This window comes from Meleagris gallopavo, chromosome 1 (genome assembly GCF_905368555.1).
Source record: "Meleagris gallopavo chromosome 1, MGAL_WU_HG_1.1, whole genome shotgun sequence".
Classification (NCBI taxonomy): domain Eukaryota; kingdom Metazoa; phylum Chordata; class Aves; order Galliformes; family Phasianidae; genus Meleagris; species Meleagris gallopavo.
In genome coordinates this window covers 53,588,956-53,605,280 of record NC_139404.1, presented here as the reverse complement: position 1 = coordinate 53,605,280, position 16,325 = coordinate 53,588,956, and the positions used below count along the sequence as shown (strand labels likewise).

The 16,325-nt window shown below is 36.7% G+C and overlaps 1 protein-coding gene across 3 annotated transcripts in view; it reads left to right on the top strand.

Annotated features, from left to right (window-relative positions):
• WASHC4 (WASH complex subunit 4) overlaps positions 1–16,325 on the top strand; it is a 40,357-nt gene that overhangs the window by 10,967 nt on the left and 13,065 nt on the right. For all 3 annotated transcript variants that reach the window (XM_085227801.1, XM_085227809.1, XM_085227792.1), the window contains exons 7-24: positions 1,042–1,124; positions 2,403–2,445; positions 2,943–3,046; positions 3,711–3,831; positions 4,919–5,042; positions 5,137–5,264; positions 6,309–6,469; positions 8,079–8,205; positions 8,688–8,813; positions 9,327–9,434; positions 10,439–10,585; positions 10,693–10,772; positions 11,778–11,883; positions 12,565–12,681; positions 13,357–13,525; positions 13,667–13,821; positions 14,889–14,963; positions 15,762–15,866. In XM_085227801.1, coding sequence (XP_085083927.1) covers positions 1,042–1,124; positions 2,403–2,445; positions 2,943–3,046; positions 3,711–3,831; positions 4,919–5,042; positions 5,137–5,264; positions 6,309–6,469; positions 8,079–8,205; positions 8,688–8,813; positions 9,327–9,434; positions 10,439–10,585; positions 10,693–10,772; positions 11,778–11,883; positions 12,565–12,681; positions 13,357–13,525; positions 13,667–13,821; positions 14,889–14,963; positions 15,762–15,866 — 2,079 coding nt within the window. The remainder of the gene's footprint in view (positions 1–1,041; positions 1,125–2,402; positions 2,446–2,942; positions 3,047–3,710; positions 3,832–4,918; positions 5,043–5,136; positions 5,265–6,308; positions 6,470–8,078; positions 8,206–8,687; positions 8,814–9,326; positions 9,435–10,438; positions 10,586–10,692; positions 10,773–11,777; positions 11,884–12,564; positions 12,682–13,356; positions 13,526–13,666; positions 13,822–14,888; positions 14,964–15,761; positions 15,867–16,325) is intronic.

The following is a 16,325-nucleotide window of genomic DNA, read 5'->3' as shown; positions in this document are numbered from 1 at the left end:
CTTCTGGCAAGAACAGCAGGCTGGCTGCTAGCCTGTGTGGGTTGTCTTGCTTGGGAGCCATCTGTGTGCTGACTGGCCAGATTCATCCCGTGCAGGCTTCTCCCTGATTGGATTATAGGATGAATTAATAAGCAAGTACTATTTGTGGTTAAGGGAAACTCAGATTAATTTACCCTATTTCTCAAGGAGTACCTTGTTAAAATCCATTAAAGAAATTCAGAATTTTTTATGGTCAGAGTTGAGCTCTTTTCAGTCATCTTTTACGATATAATTGAGCTCAAGTTTTGCTTTGCTTGAGCATGCCTCTCAAAGGCAGTATTCTTTTATTTATTTATTTATTTATTTATTTTTCTTTGAAGATAGCATTCTATGGCTGATTACTATTATAGTAAGCACGGGCCCCTCCTCTTTGTTAGTTTCTAATTTGAACTTGTCTGTCACCAGCTCCCAGAGTGTGACTCTTGAATCTAGTGGGAAAAAGCACAGCCTTTGCTTTTAGGAATATTTGAATATTCTCTGCAAAGGTACCTGGACACTTTAAGTCTCTTCTCAGTGTTTCTAATCAATTGAACTATTGAAAAATTAACGGCGAGAGATATTTAAAGCACATTGAGCTCCTGAGGGGTGACTCTTTCCCATGCCTTCTCAAAGACCAAGTAAGCTTTTTAAATGTGGCCCTTGAGCATCGAATATGGTATTTCAGTATCAGTCTCAGCTTGTGAAAACAAGCTAGATGCAGGTGTTTTCTTTAATAATCTCTTCTCTGTCTAAAAGTGCACATTGGTACTTTAATATTTCAAGATGTACTGGGAGCTTTGTACAGTAACCTCTTGACTTAAACCCAAATCCTTTTTCAGACCTCTTAATTACTAGGATAATGTTTCCCATCCTGTCATAGGTCTGTCCACTGACTTGGATTAGGGTTGTATTTGCAACTTAGGCTGCAAGTTTAGAGATTTATGTTCTGTATTTTGGAAGTAATGATGTTATGCAGAAGAAGAGGCTATATATGTATGTGCTTTTTATCTTCTTGTATTTCAGGAGCTGTCTTGCTTTGTTACCCGATGTTACGAAGTGGTGGTGAATGTAGTACATCAGTTGGCTGTTCTCTACACCAGCAACAAGTAATTATTCCCTGAGATGCTGTAGCACTTTTTATGTAGTTTAAGAATGTACATGATATAAATGCTCTGCCTAAGGCTTGATTATTTTGGGAATATTATTATCTAGACATATGGAGGATACTTTGTTGCACAGATTTGGGCTTCGTTACCCATTTTTCAAGTTTATTTTCAGAAAAGTTGGAGTTCTTATTAAATGAGATGCAAGCGTTGTGTTGTTTTTTTTTCTTTTAGATAGACTGATGCTTTGGAGGCTCTTAAGCTTGTTGTTCAAGAGATCCTCTTGCTATTCTTGCAGTCTCCCTCTGAGAGACTCTTTCTTTTGACTGCAAGAGTAGATACCAATAGCTTTCAGAGCTTAAAAATCAAATCACTTTCACAATCCAATGTTTAAATATGTGGTTTTCTTGAACTTGGTGGTTGAACTGATACTGACAAACAAATTACTGTCACTTGCCATGTGACTTTATGCCTTTGCTTGCAGTGATGTTTTGGCATGACTGAGAGAGCCCCAAGTAAGTTGCACAAATGAATCAGTGGTATCTATGAAACCACTGGTTTATTCTTTAGTATTCAACATTAATTATAATCTTTAGATAAAAGGTACTACGGGTGAGGTTGCTGGTTGTTTTGATGTTGCCAGTCATGGCAACATATTTCTCACAGAGCAGTCATGGTTTTAACACATGATGTTGAGCTTAGTGAGGGTGGTTGTGCTTAGTTCTTCTACTGAAAGGAGAGATGAGCCCTCAGTCGAATTGTTGAGTTTAGCTTTAAAGATCAAGAGCCCTGCTGTTGTCTTGCTTTTTCTCCCCACAGAGATTAGCATCGTTCTCAGTTTTATTGGTTGTTTTCATTTTTGTCTTACACTGCAGCACAAGATAGACTTTCTGTGTAGTGCTGAGTGAGAAAGGCTGGATGTGTAGCTTAGTTATGGCTTAGCTGAATGTGTGAAGTGACTTTGTACTTTTGAGCCCCAGGACTGTATCAAGACTGCTTAGCATAACTGACTTGGGAATTGTAGTACTTGTGCACTGGATGAAATCAGTGGTTTAAACCAGTTACATGCCTTGCATTTGAAACTGCAGTACCAAATTTGATCATAGCACACATTTCACAAATGCTTTCATCATATTTGGAGGCTTATCTTATTTTCTGAATTTACTGTGTAAGTGAAGAAACATACTTTAAGAAACAAAAAACCACGCTTTGGTACAGAGGTGGTAAAAATTCTCTTTTCTAAGGAGTAGAAATATGTTAAAATACTTATTTTACTTACAGGAATGCACCTAAAATTATAGAGACATCAGGAGTTCATTTTCAGGTGGGAATAACTTTGTGCCTTTTTGCTTATGCTATTTTTTTGGCTAATGTATTTGTCTTAATTAACCCTGAGAAAAGTAGCAAGAAAGTGAATTTCAGGAACAACTTTCAGTCTGGAGTCACCTTTACAGATTGTGTTTACTTAATCAGCTTTTTCTGGCCTTTATGTGGAAAGGGCTGCTACTTTGTTCCTGTCAGACTCTGGCTTTCCTAGCTGAAAAGTGTTTGCATGCTTTGTTACTGTGTGTAATATGTGCTTCTGCTTTTAACTAATTTTACAAATCCTGTCTTCAATATCAGATCAATGAACCTGAGGGGATGCTTGCATGCAAACTGTTTTTCCTTGTTTGCCATTACAGATAATATTAAATACTTAAGCAACCAGGAAATCTGATGTAACTCTCTAGCTGATGCCTTGCTGGCTCGTCACATATTGAAAAGAACTGGAATTTTATATGCATAAAATTCATTTTCTTCATTTTCTTCTTTTTCAAACAGGCGATGTATGAGCATCTGGGAGAACTGCTGACAGTCTTAATCACTCTGGATGAAATAATTGACAATCATGCCACTCTGAAAGATCACTGGACAATGTACAAGAGGTGTGTCTCTGAAGGTGTGACAAACACTCTCATGACATAAAAGATAAAAGCATGTGCATGTGTCTTCTTCCAAAAAAATTAGTTTGGGGACGTGGAATTTTTTAGCCTCGAGCATTATCCAGAAACCTCTGGAAGGAACAGGGCAAAGCTCCCATTTTGTCCTTCTAATAGCATAGGGAAGTTTTTAATGCTGAATTTTACGTTTGCCATTCCAAAAGCTGTGTGTGGTAAGTATGTTGAGAAAGAACAATGGTTCGAGGGGTATAAAATGCATTTGTGAGAAATCTTATTTTGTGTAGAAATAAGAAATAAGATAAGAAATCTTATTTTGACCTAAGACTATTCGTATCCATATTGATCAAAGGCTTTAGAATAGATTTGAGTAAGAACATTGTCTAAAGCAAGAAGTAAAGAATCAACAATTATGTAGGCTGTTAAATTAGTGGAAAAAGAACAATTTCAATGAAAACCTCAATAGATTGTAGTTGTTTAAATGTAAGTAGCCTAAACAGACTTTTTTGTTTTTAATAATAATTTTGGAGTTACTGCTGGGCAGAGATACAGGCAATTAAAACCTGTTCCACAAAACAGTGATATTAGAATACTGTAGGATATGGTAAACTGTCAGTACGTCTTAAATTCTTTTTATGTCTTCTCCTTACAGGCTGCTAAAATCTGTCCATCACAACCCTTCCAAGTTTGGGATTCAAGAAGATAAACTGAAGCCATTTGAAAAGTTGCTTTTGAAACTGGAATGCCAGTTACTTGATGGAATGATATTTCAGGTAACAAAATCAAAGTTCACCAATATGGTAAAGAAAAATGACAGTAAAGTGAGATTGTTTATAGCATAGTTTTTAATAGGATGCCACACTTGTGTGTATTTTCTTTCTTTTCTTTCTGTGTGTGTGTGTGTGTGTGTGTGTGTGTGTGTGTGTGTTTGTATATTTTTGTTGTTGTTTGGTTGGCTTGGTTTGTTCTAGGTAGTGGATCTATTGTGAGATCCTTCTGCTTCCCTTGTGCTAGAGTTGTGCCAAGCTTTCAATGGTAGCAGTTAATGCTTGCTGTTGTGTAGAATGAAAGAAATACAGCAAACTTGGCATTAGAACTGTGTATTCTCAGGGAAATTCTTCTTTCATCCAGAAATTTTCATGGTGGTCAGGCTATATATAGATTCACTTAATTCCAGCTACAAGTAAACTGCTAAATGATAAAAAATAATTTGTCCTTTCCTTTCACAAGGTGCTGCTACCAACTATGTGTTTTTTTTTCATCTTGACTTTCTGTACAAAAGCTTCATTATAGGTTTAAATTCTGTTATTCATTCATTTCCCCTCCCGTCCTGCCAACACCTCTTCCTAACAAAAATACGTGACTAATTTCTCAAATGAAATCTTATTGAAGATTATAATAACAGTTATATAAACAGTCTAAAATGTTCATATTTTTGCATTTTGACTATTGTGTGGCTGTGATTATTTTCATGCTACGAGATCATGATCCACATCATACATAGGATGATCTTGCTTAGGTAATGGACATTAGTAAATACTATTACAAATACACATCTGGTTTCTTGTTAGCAGCACATCATGTGATTTCTTTATAAGTGTCCCATGACAGAAATTTTAAATCATTAAGTTTTTTTTAAATGCTAAGTATAAGAGAGGTTTTTAATGTTTTGTGTGGTTTAGTATATGAAACAACCTAGACATATATCAAAATCCACGTGAAGTTTAAGGTTGCAACTTCAAATAAGCACCGTCTGACATATACCAATGAACCCTTGCATAATTCTTCTCTTGCAGTTTTTTTTTTTCTTTGAGGCCTGAATTTCACAGCTTTGTAACTTTTTTTTTTTTTTCCCTATAGGCCTGTATAGAACAGCAGTTTGATTCCATAAATGGTGGAGTGTCTGTGTCAAAGAACAGCGCGTTTGCTGAAGAATTTGCTCATACTCTTCGCACAGCCTTTGCAAATGTTGAAGGCAAACTTGGTAATGCAAGCTGATGTTTCTCCTGTCAGTTTCACTGTTTCTAAACATGTGAGTAGACTTCTAAAAGGGCTTTCTTGTGTGTGTGTTTCTGCAGGTGAACCTTCAGAAATTGACCAGAGGGATAAATATGTAGGCATCTGTGGCCTCTTTGTACTGCATTTTCAAATATTTCGGACCATAGACAAGAAATTTTACAAGTCATTGCTGGATGTCTGCAAAAAGGTGAGTGCTTTGCTCTTTTTGTTAATAATTAAGAGGAAAAGAGTAGTCTGTATAAATTAAGGGATTAATTTTCTTGGCTGTGCAGTGTGCTTAAGACTTGGGAATAGAAGGAACACACAGTTCACCATTGGAGTCAGAAAATAGATTTAATCTTTTCGCCTTTTTACAACATCCTCCCCCTCTCTCCTTTGTTTTAAAAGATGGTCTAAAACCCATGCACTCACTTTGTGTTTTATACTTAGTAAGCAGCAATGTAAAATAACTTTAAATTACCATTAAAATGTTTATTCTCAGTACGGCAGTGAGGACAAACAGTTGTTGGTTGAAGTGTGAACGTTGTGGGACTGAATAAATGCTCTGGGATTTGGCTTGGTTGCATGCATGTTTTGAAAGCCCTCTGAGTTAAAGGTGATCAGGGCTTTATTGTTTTGGGTAGCATTAAGGAATGGTTAAATTCTGTAACACTGTAGAGGAAACACAGAGAGTGGTAACAGCTTTGCTTGTAATGTCCTTAATGGACTTCTAGAGGAAAATGTTTTTGAGGACTTTTTAAAATGTGGTCATTTATACTTTGAAACTGATTATGCAGATATAAAAGAAGCTGAATTGTTTGTTGTGGTTTATAAGGGGCATGAAAAGCAGATGTTTGATAAGTGTGCATAGTGCCACAGTGTTTTCATGTAATTACTTATTATTCATTAATTCCGAAGTCACAGCCTCAACCTGATTGAGCACCTAGTGAAGGGACACTTCACTAGCCCAGCAAGCCCAGGGAGCAAAAGTGAAAGCAGTTCACCTCCCTAAGCCTCATTTAAAGTCTGGCTGCCATGAGGGAAGAAGGTTCTCTACCTGGAGATTCTTCCTTTTGGAGTACTTGATAAGCCCTGATCCTTGGTCACAATCCAATTAAAGAAAGATTTGTTTACCCATTCCATCACCCTTTTTCAGATAATTTAGAACTGGTTATCTGCTATTGCCTTTCCCTACACTTATTAAATATACCTCCCTCCCCCTTTTTTTTTTTTTTTTTTTTTTTAACTACAGGTACCAGCCATCACGTTAACTGCAAACATTATCTGGTTTGCTGATAACTTTCTGATTCAGAAGATACCAGCTGCTGCCAAACTTCTGGACAAGAAAAGTATTCATACAATTAAAACACAAAGGGAAAACTTCTTACAGCAGAAGGCTCAGTCACTTACCAAGTATGCTACTAAATATTACTTCATTGTGCTGTTTGTAAACACGTGGATTTCTTTATTCTTTCCTAAACTTAGCAGTGCTACAAAACACATTAGTACACTAAATAGCAAGAAAAAAGTTGGTGCACTTTCTACAATGCTGCTTGAAAAATGTTGGTCAGAGCTAAGTGTTTTTTCATGCTCTCAGAAAAACTGTTATTACTTGATCTAAATCACAAAGTTCTTGATGGTTCTAAGTTTCTGATTTTTCTCATGTAACTGTTTTTATATTTTAAGCTTTTTTTTTTTTTTTAATTAATGTCTAGTAACCTGAGCTGCCTTTTTTCTTTTTTTTTCTGTTAAGCCTCTCTAGTTTCTGTGTGTCCATGGACATTAGGTTAAGTAATTTATGGAGGGATTTCTTCTCTACTCTGATACTTCCTCTGCAAGCATTTATTTTCTTTGTCTTCAATTACTTATTTAATGGTCTGTGAAATTGTACTTGTCAAACGGCTTCTTTTTTGTGCTGTGTGTGTCACTTGCAGGTCATTTCTTTCTCAAAGGTCTTTCAAAAAATCTTTTAAAAGCTGAGTCCAAACTTCTGAGTTGTCAATCTTATGAACAGTGAAGCTCTGCACTTCATAGGCACATAACAGGGCTAAGATTTGTTTTTGTTGCAAACCAATCCAAGAAAGTGGAAATTGGTTGGTGAGACAGAAATAAATATGAGAATTTCAGAGGTTTACTTCTCACCCTATTTGTAGAAGTTGGTTTGAGAGGAGGGGTTGGGGGGAGGAAAAGGGGTAGCTATTACACAATCTCATAATAGTAGGACAAGGAAAAAATGGCTTTAAACTGAAAGAGAGGAAACTAAATTAGACGTTAGGAAGAAGTTCCTTACTCAGAGTGGTGAGACACTGGTACTGAGTGCCCCATCCCTGGAGGTGCTCAAGGCCAGGTTGGATGGGGCTCTGGGCAGCCTGAGCTGGGGGGTAGCAGCCTGAGCTGGGGGGTAGCAGCCTTCCCATGGCATGGGATTTGGACTGGATAGGCTTTTAAGGTCCCTTCCAACCTAAACCATTCTATGAATTCCATGCCTATGTTGTCTTTGAGCAAATTATTTTTTCACTGCTGTCTTACTTATGTTTCAATCTGCTTCTTCCTATAACTAGTATAATTAAGGCAGATTATCTTATGGAGAAGAGATGGCATGGATGTGGAAAGTTATGGTACATTATAAAAATTTCAATTTAGAGGGAAAAATTAGCAACTCATGGAGGACTTTTTGGCTACTCTTTAGAAACATTTTTAGCAGACTTATTTACTATATAATTTTAAAGAAGTTCAGTGTATGTACTCCATAGAGAGCTGTTGTTCTCTTGAAAGAAGAGAATACAGAAGTTTTGGCTCTCTTTGGGGTATTCTTGCACAGATATAATGGGCAGATTAACTAATCCTTATTTATAGATAGGATAACTGAAATGTATGCTATAATGAGATTCAGATGCTTTCAGGAATTGAGAGAACTCTAGGGACTGAACCTGTAGTATATTTTCCATGGAGGAATTTATGCTTTGGAAATAGTCTTTCTGATAGTCTTCCTTAAACACAGTTTGTTTGTTTCCCTGTCCAGAGATATGCAGTCATATTATGTCTTTGTGAGCTCATGGATGACAAAGATGGAATCTATCGTGTCGAAAGAGCAACGCATGGATAAGTTTGCTGAAGATCTTTCTAACCGCTGTAATGTCTTCATTCAGGTGTGCAATCTTTGCATGTGGTGATATGAAAAATGATACAAAAAGTAGATGGTTTTTGTATAAGCTGTTAGATGTCAAACGGGATCACTGAAGTTCTGTGTTAATAGAAGTAAGCTAAAACTTGAAATGCCTATTTGATGCTCTCTTAAGTAAACCTGTAAAAGGTGCATACCCATATGGCGGAAGTGAATCTGCCTAAATATTCAGTGGTGAGACTTCTTAGTATTTCTCTTGAGAGAGCTTCACTGACTAATTTACTGACCTATGCTTAATTTGAAAGATTCCAGGAAAGTTTAATGATCATACGATTTAATAACTGTTAGGCAGGTTTGGTCTCTTTCAGCTTTGAAATCCATCTCAGACTTCCCAACTCAGGTGGGAGTTCTCTATTAGGGGTAAAAGTTAATTGTCTGGTGTGTATGAATAATATGTAGTGGGGAAAAAAGAAACATTTTTTTTTTCTGTCATTACTTTACTTTTAGGGTTTTCTTTATGCATATAGTCTTAGCACCATCATTAAAACTACAATGAATCTCTACATGTCAATGCAAAAACCTATGACCAAAACCTCAGTGAAAGCTCTGTGCAGACTTGTGGAACTTCTGAAGGTAGGTCACTGGATGAGAACTGTTGATCAGATATCATGTGTATTTAAAATGAAGGGGGGGGGAGGAAAAAAAAGGATGGGAGTGGAAATGATGAAATAGGGAACCTGAATGAGGAAGTAGTTTTGCATGATTTCTTTTTCGAGACTGGGTTTGTACAGGAGGATTGGGAGACCAGAACTGATTGGTGTAACTTGCAATCAGCTTCCTTATTTGGCATTTTCTATTCAGCCTTTTTCCAAAAGGAAATAGTCTGCTTTGCAATTGCTCTCTAAAATTTTGTTGAGCAGAGCTGGGTTATTCAGACAAATGACCATGAAACAAAAAAACAAAGCCTAGTTACGCTCTTGTATGGCTTGATTTTTTTCTCGGTTTCTGAGGGTTAATTGCAACTGTCAATACATCTCAAAGTGTAAAGAATCTGTATGTGTGGATGAATCAGCCAGCATAAAACAAATTCTGAAGGTGACAGTTTCGATAAATACGTCAACTGTTGTGTTTTGGCATTGATTTAAGGCAATAGAACACATGTTTTACCGAAGAAGTATGGTTGTGGCAGATTCTGTGACACACATTTCTCAGCATCTGCAGTATCAGGCTCTTCATTCCATTTCTGTAGCCAAGGTATGTAACCCAAGTTCTAATAATTGTTATATTTATCTAAGGTTTTTTAAAAGAAACTCTAATTCTTAATGTCAAGTGGAAGTATTTTTCTTAGTTTTGCAAAACTAATAGGTATATGCATAAACTTTCCAGTAAATCAGAGTTTTATTCTGGAAACTGTAACACAAATGATGGCTTTCTTTTTTTTTTTTTTTTTTTTTTTTGCCCAGTTGAGGTCCTGTCTTACTCTTAACTCCTGCATCCTCATTGTATTCACTTCAATTTTTGTTTCCAGTGATTTTCAGACTGACTTTCTTTTTTTAATGTCATCTCTGGTTTACATTCAGAAAGCACTTGGATGCAATTATAAGCAAGAAGGCTTTTATTTACAAAGTCATTATCCACTTAGTGAAATAGCAGTGGTTAATATGATGGCTTACAGGGCTCTCGTGAGAGTGTAAATTCACTGCTCATCTCACTACCATAATACGTACATAATTTTTTTGTGGGAAGATGTGAGTTTAACACACGTTTTGCTTATCAGCCAAATGTAAGGTGAAACAGATTACAATTTTAACAGTAGATTTCTTTAATTGCCAAAATTGTTTGATGTATTTGAAATTTGGCTGTAATCTCAGTTTGTCTGACATCTGTTCCTCTCAAAAAAGTACTTCTAAAAAGCTGTTATGTATATAAATATATGTGAACATACTTGACCTATGTATATGTATATGGCTGAAGAAGTTCTCAACTTCTAATGTACCTTAGAACAAAAATTATCATACAGTCAAGATGCAGCTTACACAGTATTTTTGTACTGTATCACCATACCCATATTTCAAGTTTATAGTTATATAATACCCCTGAATGGATAGTACGTGAATCTGGACTCAACTCTTTTCACAAAACCTGATTTGTTGTCAGAAATACCCAATTTACAGTAAACTCATACACTTTGAAAAGGACAGGTAAGCTATTGCTTTCGGGCTAACTTTCCTCTTAATTTCTGTCTTTGTGTCATAAAGAAAAGGGTCATTTCTGATAAAAAGTACAGTGAGCAACGCCTGGATGTCCTTTCTGCTTTGGTGTTGGCTGAGAACACCCTCAATGGGCCCAGCACAAAACAGAGGCGACTGATTGTTTCCCTTGCGTTAAGTGTGGGAACACAGATGGTGAGTGCTGTGATTATTACAAACCTTTGTTTAAAATCATAGAAATGTTTAAGTTGGAAAAGAGATCCCAAGTGTTGTATCTTACAAAGCCTTTTTCTTTCGAACAGAAAACTTTCAAAGATGAAGAACTCCTTCCCCTCCAGCTAGTTCTGAAAAAACTAGACTTGATCAGTGAACTTACGGAGAGGTAGGCAGTGACTTATAATACATAGAAGGCAGGAGAGCTGGCTTTTCAGTTGGCAAGTTGCAAAATCTGGTGGCTGCATGCTGCGATTTTTGCATGTTGTGGACCAGGGATGGACAGAAAGAATTCTAGACCTAAACCTGAAGCTTGCTAATCTTTGGGTAGGAAACACAAGTCATGTTTTACTTAACTGTGGCTGGCTAGATTAATATACTTCTGATCATTTTGAAATTGTGTCAGTTCCTAAGACATGAAGCTGGTTAGGCTTTATGTTAAATGAAAGCCTTCCTGTTAACTCAAGCTATAATCACCTAATAGCCATAAATGTCACTGCAAGTGCATTTATGTGTAGAATCTGGTAGCTTTTAGAACTGTTGGTACTTGGGCCGTAAGGCAAACTGAAGTAGTCAGTTCTCTAACGTGAAATTTGCTGTAGCTACTTTTGAAATGAGAAAGACTTTATTACCGTGGGTGTAATTTTAGGGGCACTCATTGTGTAATGTTAGCTATCTCAAAGCCAGGTGAATATCTGTACTGTGTATATTTTATGGAGACCTCCAGTGGATGACTTATGGGATAAAGTAATTTATCATGGGGTAAGTATTGCGTGCAAGCTGTATCAGGAGGGGCCTGTTTCTGTTTTTGTTTGACTACAGAGGAAGCTTAGGATTGTATGTTTTGCTTCTAGGCTGCTAATTGCACGCAGTAAGAAAATTATTTCAAATTTTGCTGTGGAGTAAGGCTTAGTTTTTTCACAGACTAGCCCTTATTTGCAAATGAGAGTTTTGTTTGTAAATAGACTAATTGAAAACAGAAATGCTGAGTACTTTTTTTTTTTTTAAAGGCTATTGAAGGACATTGCACCTGGATCATTAAAGTAACTGTAAAAAAAAAAATCAGCTTGGAGAGTAGTTGTTTTTAGCTTAAACACACTAGTGTATATATATTGCTGTGTTAGAAGAACAGCTTGTTCCAATTCTTTGTCTAATTAGTGATCTTGTATTCTAGAGTTCGAGCACAATGTGACTGTTGTTTCTTATACTGGCATCGAGCAGTCTTTCCAATCTATTTAGATGATGTGTATGAAAATGCAGTTGATTCTGCTAGACTGCATGTAAGTAATAATGTTAGTAGTGGGAGGGATTCAAAGGAGAAGAGGAAAAAGTTTTAGTATGCAAACAAGGAAAATAATGCAGGGGGAGCGAAAAAAAGGCAAAACTCAAATGAGTTACTCAACCTGGAGGACATAAAAACAATTTTTGCTCAAAATCCAAAGAGCACTGTTAGTGCTCTAAAAATTTGTCTTTAAGTGTCTGTCTCCACTCTAATTTGAACTTAATACTTTTTGCTAGACTTGAGCATTTTAAGCCCTTGTTTGCACTTGACTCCATGTTCTGTGATACAGTGTGGGATAACTGACCTGTAGCTTCTTTCACTCCACTTCTCCTCTCTTTGCAGTATTAAGTTCTTGCTGTAGAAGTGAATCATGCTTTGTTATACTAATCCTGATAAAATCAATGATCTGATCCATTGTTGTGCATGCCATGGTCAGTTATAGCATATAGATTGTAGAACAGATTGTTGAAGATGAAATTGCTAATAATTAAGTTAGCAATTAAGGTTGCTAAGGTTGGCGTGCTAGGGACAAGGAGCTGTAGTAGTAAATGAAGTCTTGTTTTGATAAAAATGGGAATGCTGTTGGTTTTGATTTGTTTATTAGCTTTGAGCACTCGGTATTTGAGGTGTTGATGTGTCTGTCAACTTGTTGGTTATACATCAAAATTTCTTTTCTCAGTATATGTTTAGTGCACTGAGGGACTGTGTTCCTGCTATGATGCATGCAAGACATTTGGAATCTTATGAGGTGCTTCTGGAGTGCTATGACAAAGAAATCATGGAAGTGCTCAATGAGGTAATTTATGTGAAAAGGAAATGGAAGGCATCACTGTTTGGAGTATCTTTTAGACGGTATCAACTGTACCAGGCCTGATGTATTGTATAAAAATATCTTAGCAACCTTGAGGTGGTGTGAAGTATTTCAGTAACTGAGACAATGATCACTAACCAGCTTGAATATTTACAACATATCAGTAGTAGTATCTGTGTTGTCCAGGAACTTGAAAATGCTGCCCTCTAAATTATATAAGCTGGCAAAATCTGAGTTACGGTTTCAACTGTGCGGGCTGAGAAGTGCAGTTTTTCAGATCAGCTTCTGCTTGTATGAATACCTAAAGTGTAATACTGTTTTTAGTGTATATACTTGGCTTTTAGTAATAGAGGCACTATGAATGTGGGTGACCTCTTTAGTGACTTACCTAGAATTATAAAGAATGTTTGACAGAGAGCAAATGTGAGTTCAGATTTCCCAAGTCTTAGGTTTAACCTCTGAACTGCTTTTTTTGGCTAGTCCAAAAGCAGATGTTACATATTCTGCAGCAAATCAGACCAAATTGCTGAATGAGGTCTGATTATCTAATCTTTCTTCTTAAGATGAGAAGATTGAGAACATATTTGAAAGGAGATGTCAGTTCTGAAGGGACTGAATGATTTTTCTTTAATTATTTTTTAATTTTATGTCTCCGAGTAGCACTTGCTGGACAAATTATGTAAGGAGATAGAGAAGGACCTACGCTTGTCAGTTCATACACACCTAAAGTTGGATGACAGAAATCCCTTCAGAGTTGGTATGAAGGATCTAGCTCACTTCTTCTTTCTCAACCCAATACGTTTTTTCAATCGATTCATTGATATAAAAGGTGAGTCGTTGTACACTTTCCTGATCCCTTTGCTTTCATCTCTGCTATGATTTGTTTTAGTGTATCTTTTTACTTTTTTCCTTGCTTATGTAGCTAAATTGAAAGGCTGAATTTTAGGTCATTTTATTTATGTATTTACAGCTCATGTAACTCACTATTTGGACAAGACCTTCTACAACTTAACAACTGTGGCTCTACATGACTGGGCTACCTACAGTGAAATGAGAAACCTAGCAACTCAGCGCTATGGTTTAAGTATGACTGAAGCACATCTTCCCAGTCAGACTCTGGAACAGGTATGCTGCACCATTTGTTCCATTAAGGTGTCATATTGACTGTCTGTTTAATACCAAGTCAGTAGTATAGACACTCACTGTTTATAGGGTGAATACTAAAGAAGTACAATTTGTTTCCCTCCAACATGTAATATTTTTGATATTTTAGACAGTTAGCTTCATACCATCATTTGCACTATGGAAAGCTCTTAGAGAGACAGCCTCTTTTTTTTTCCTCTAGTGCTCAAGTTGGCTTTTTATTCCTGAATTGAAAGACAACATTGAACTACTTTTGTACTAAGTAGATATAAAATAAGTGCTGTGAATGATAGTTTCTATTTCTGGCTTTTGTTATTGGCATCTACTGCCAATGGTGTTTGTTCATTATATAGTTGTAAAGTGTTAAATCATTTCACAACATTGGTTTCCTAATAGTAATTTATATGAGCTTCACTTCAAAACAAGAATACACACACAAACATACATGTACCTGACTCCCCACAAAATCCTGGCACAATCCTTGGCACAACTGGAAAATGTATAGATTAAACAGTATCCTCTCTATGCACAGCAATACTAAAAAGGGTTATTCAAGAGATTATCAAGCAAAACAATTTTCAGACTTGCACTGTAAATATAAAACTTCAGACTTAGTATTGTAGAGAGATCGGATGAAATAACATCAAAAAGTAGCTAGCTGCTAATGTTCTTATAGATATCTGTGTGTCCATAGAAACCTGGACAATTAAGTTGTCTCCTGAAATCTGAGAAGAGCAGAATTTTAAAAGTAAATTTGTGTTTGTGGGATAGAGCTGCGCGTCCCTTGATTTCGGAAGAATTTGGAAACGGAAACGGGCAGAAATGTAAATTTGAAATGTGAACTGAATTTCTTTTTTTTCCCTCCACGTGTCATCTTCCAGGCACTGAACTAAAATTGTGGAGAGATTCACTTTTGAAAACAGAAAACGTTGCTTCCTAAAATGCTTTCAAGTAACTACAGAAGTAGTGCTTTTAAGTCCTAGTGATTAGGCATGTCAGTGGTTCTTGAGAATTATCATGATACAAATTGATAATATGTGATGTTTCAGGGTCTGGATGTTTTGGAAATCATGAGAAATATTCATGTGTTTGTATCTCGCTACCTCTACAATCTGAATAATCAGGTAAGATGATTCTATACTTGTTCTCTGAATTTGGCTCCAGCTGAAGACAAGTGCAAATTATACATGTAAGACCACAACCCAGGCTGTATATATGTATGACAAACTGCACAGTAGCTGTTGCTGCTTTAGAAGATCTTTGGGGATACCCTATCTAGACCTTGGAAGATGTTCAGTAAACATACATTGATTATCATGTGCCAGTAAGATCACTCAATGTCAAAAGCTCTGAAGCTAGGCTGCTGCAACAGGGCAGGTTTTCTGCTAGAAAAGGATGTATGAAGTACACGATTTTTTTGGGGAAAAAAGGGACATAAGAGGATGGATTGTTAGAGCTGCGAAGCAGTGAATGACATGAAGAATATGTACAGGAAACCATGTCTGTAGTTTCCTCATGTGAGAATGAGGGTAACCTCTGTGAAAATAAGCAGCTGCTTTAAATAAAAGGAAGTACTTTTTCTGGCATTGTTAAATTTGATGTTGGAACTCACTGCCGTGATATACAGTAGGACCAAAAGTATAAACAATGTCAGAAGAGTTTGGGCCAATGAATGGACTATAGTCTCAGTAAAGAAGAGAGTTAGGTGCAGCGTCTGCCTGGGAATTGTTGAATCACAGCATTCCAGGGACTGGAGGAACATACCAGATAAAGCTCATTATGTGCTTGCTCTATTTTCTTTATTTCCCTAATCACCACCTATTAGCTGCTTTTAGAAAACAGGATGTGACCTACCTAGATTGGTAATTTTTCATAGTAGTTTTGGGTATAGCAAATAACTTTTTCCTCTCCCCCTGTCCCAGATCTTCATTGAAAGAACTAGTAACAACAAACACTTGAACACTATCAATATTCGACACGTCGCTAACTCGATTCGAACTCATGGAACAGGAATCATGAATACAACAGTGAGTATTTATTGCATAGCTGGTAGTTTGTGGTTTTTTTTTGTTTGCATTTCCTGAATATCACTTCTAACAGTGCATGAAAGTGTACAGGTAAATTTCACGAGTGATGTGTTGAAGCACTGAAGGTTGAACCCCTGCATTTCCTAGTGGCATATCATTATTCCTGACATGTCTTGCCAAGTTCATCTCTGTGCTGTAACTTTCCCGATGCTATCCCTATCCATCCAGGCAATGTTCCTGTATTATTCCCAGGAGAAATCTTCCTGATTCCACTGCCTGTGCATTTACTTCTCAAACTTTAGTTGAACATTAGGCAGCTGTGTTGATTTCCTGTCTTCCTTACCTGGTTTCTAATCCATGGGAGTCAAGAGTTCTTGTGCACTAAGTAAAATATCCAGAGCTGACCGGTCTTTTCTGCTCCTCTGTCTCTGAGGGCAGTTTCTCTGAGACTCCCCTCCA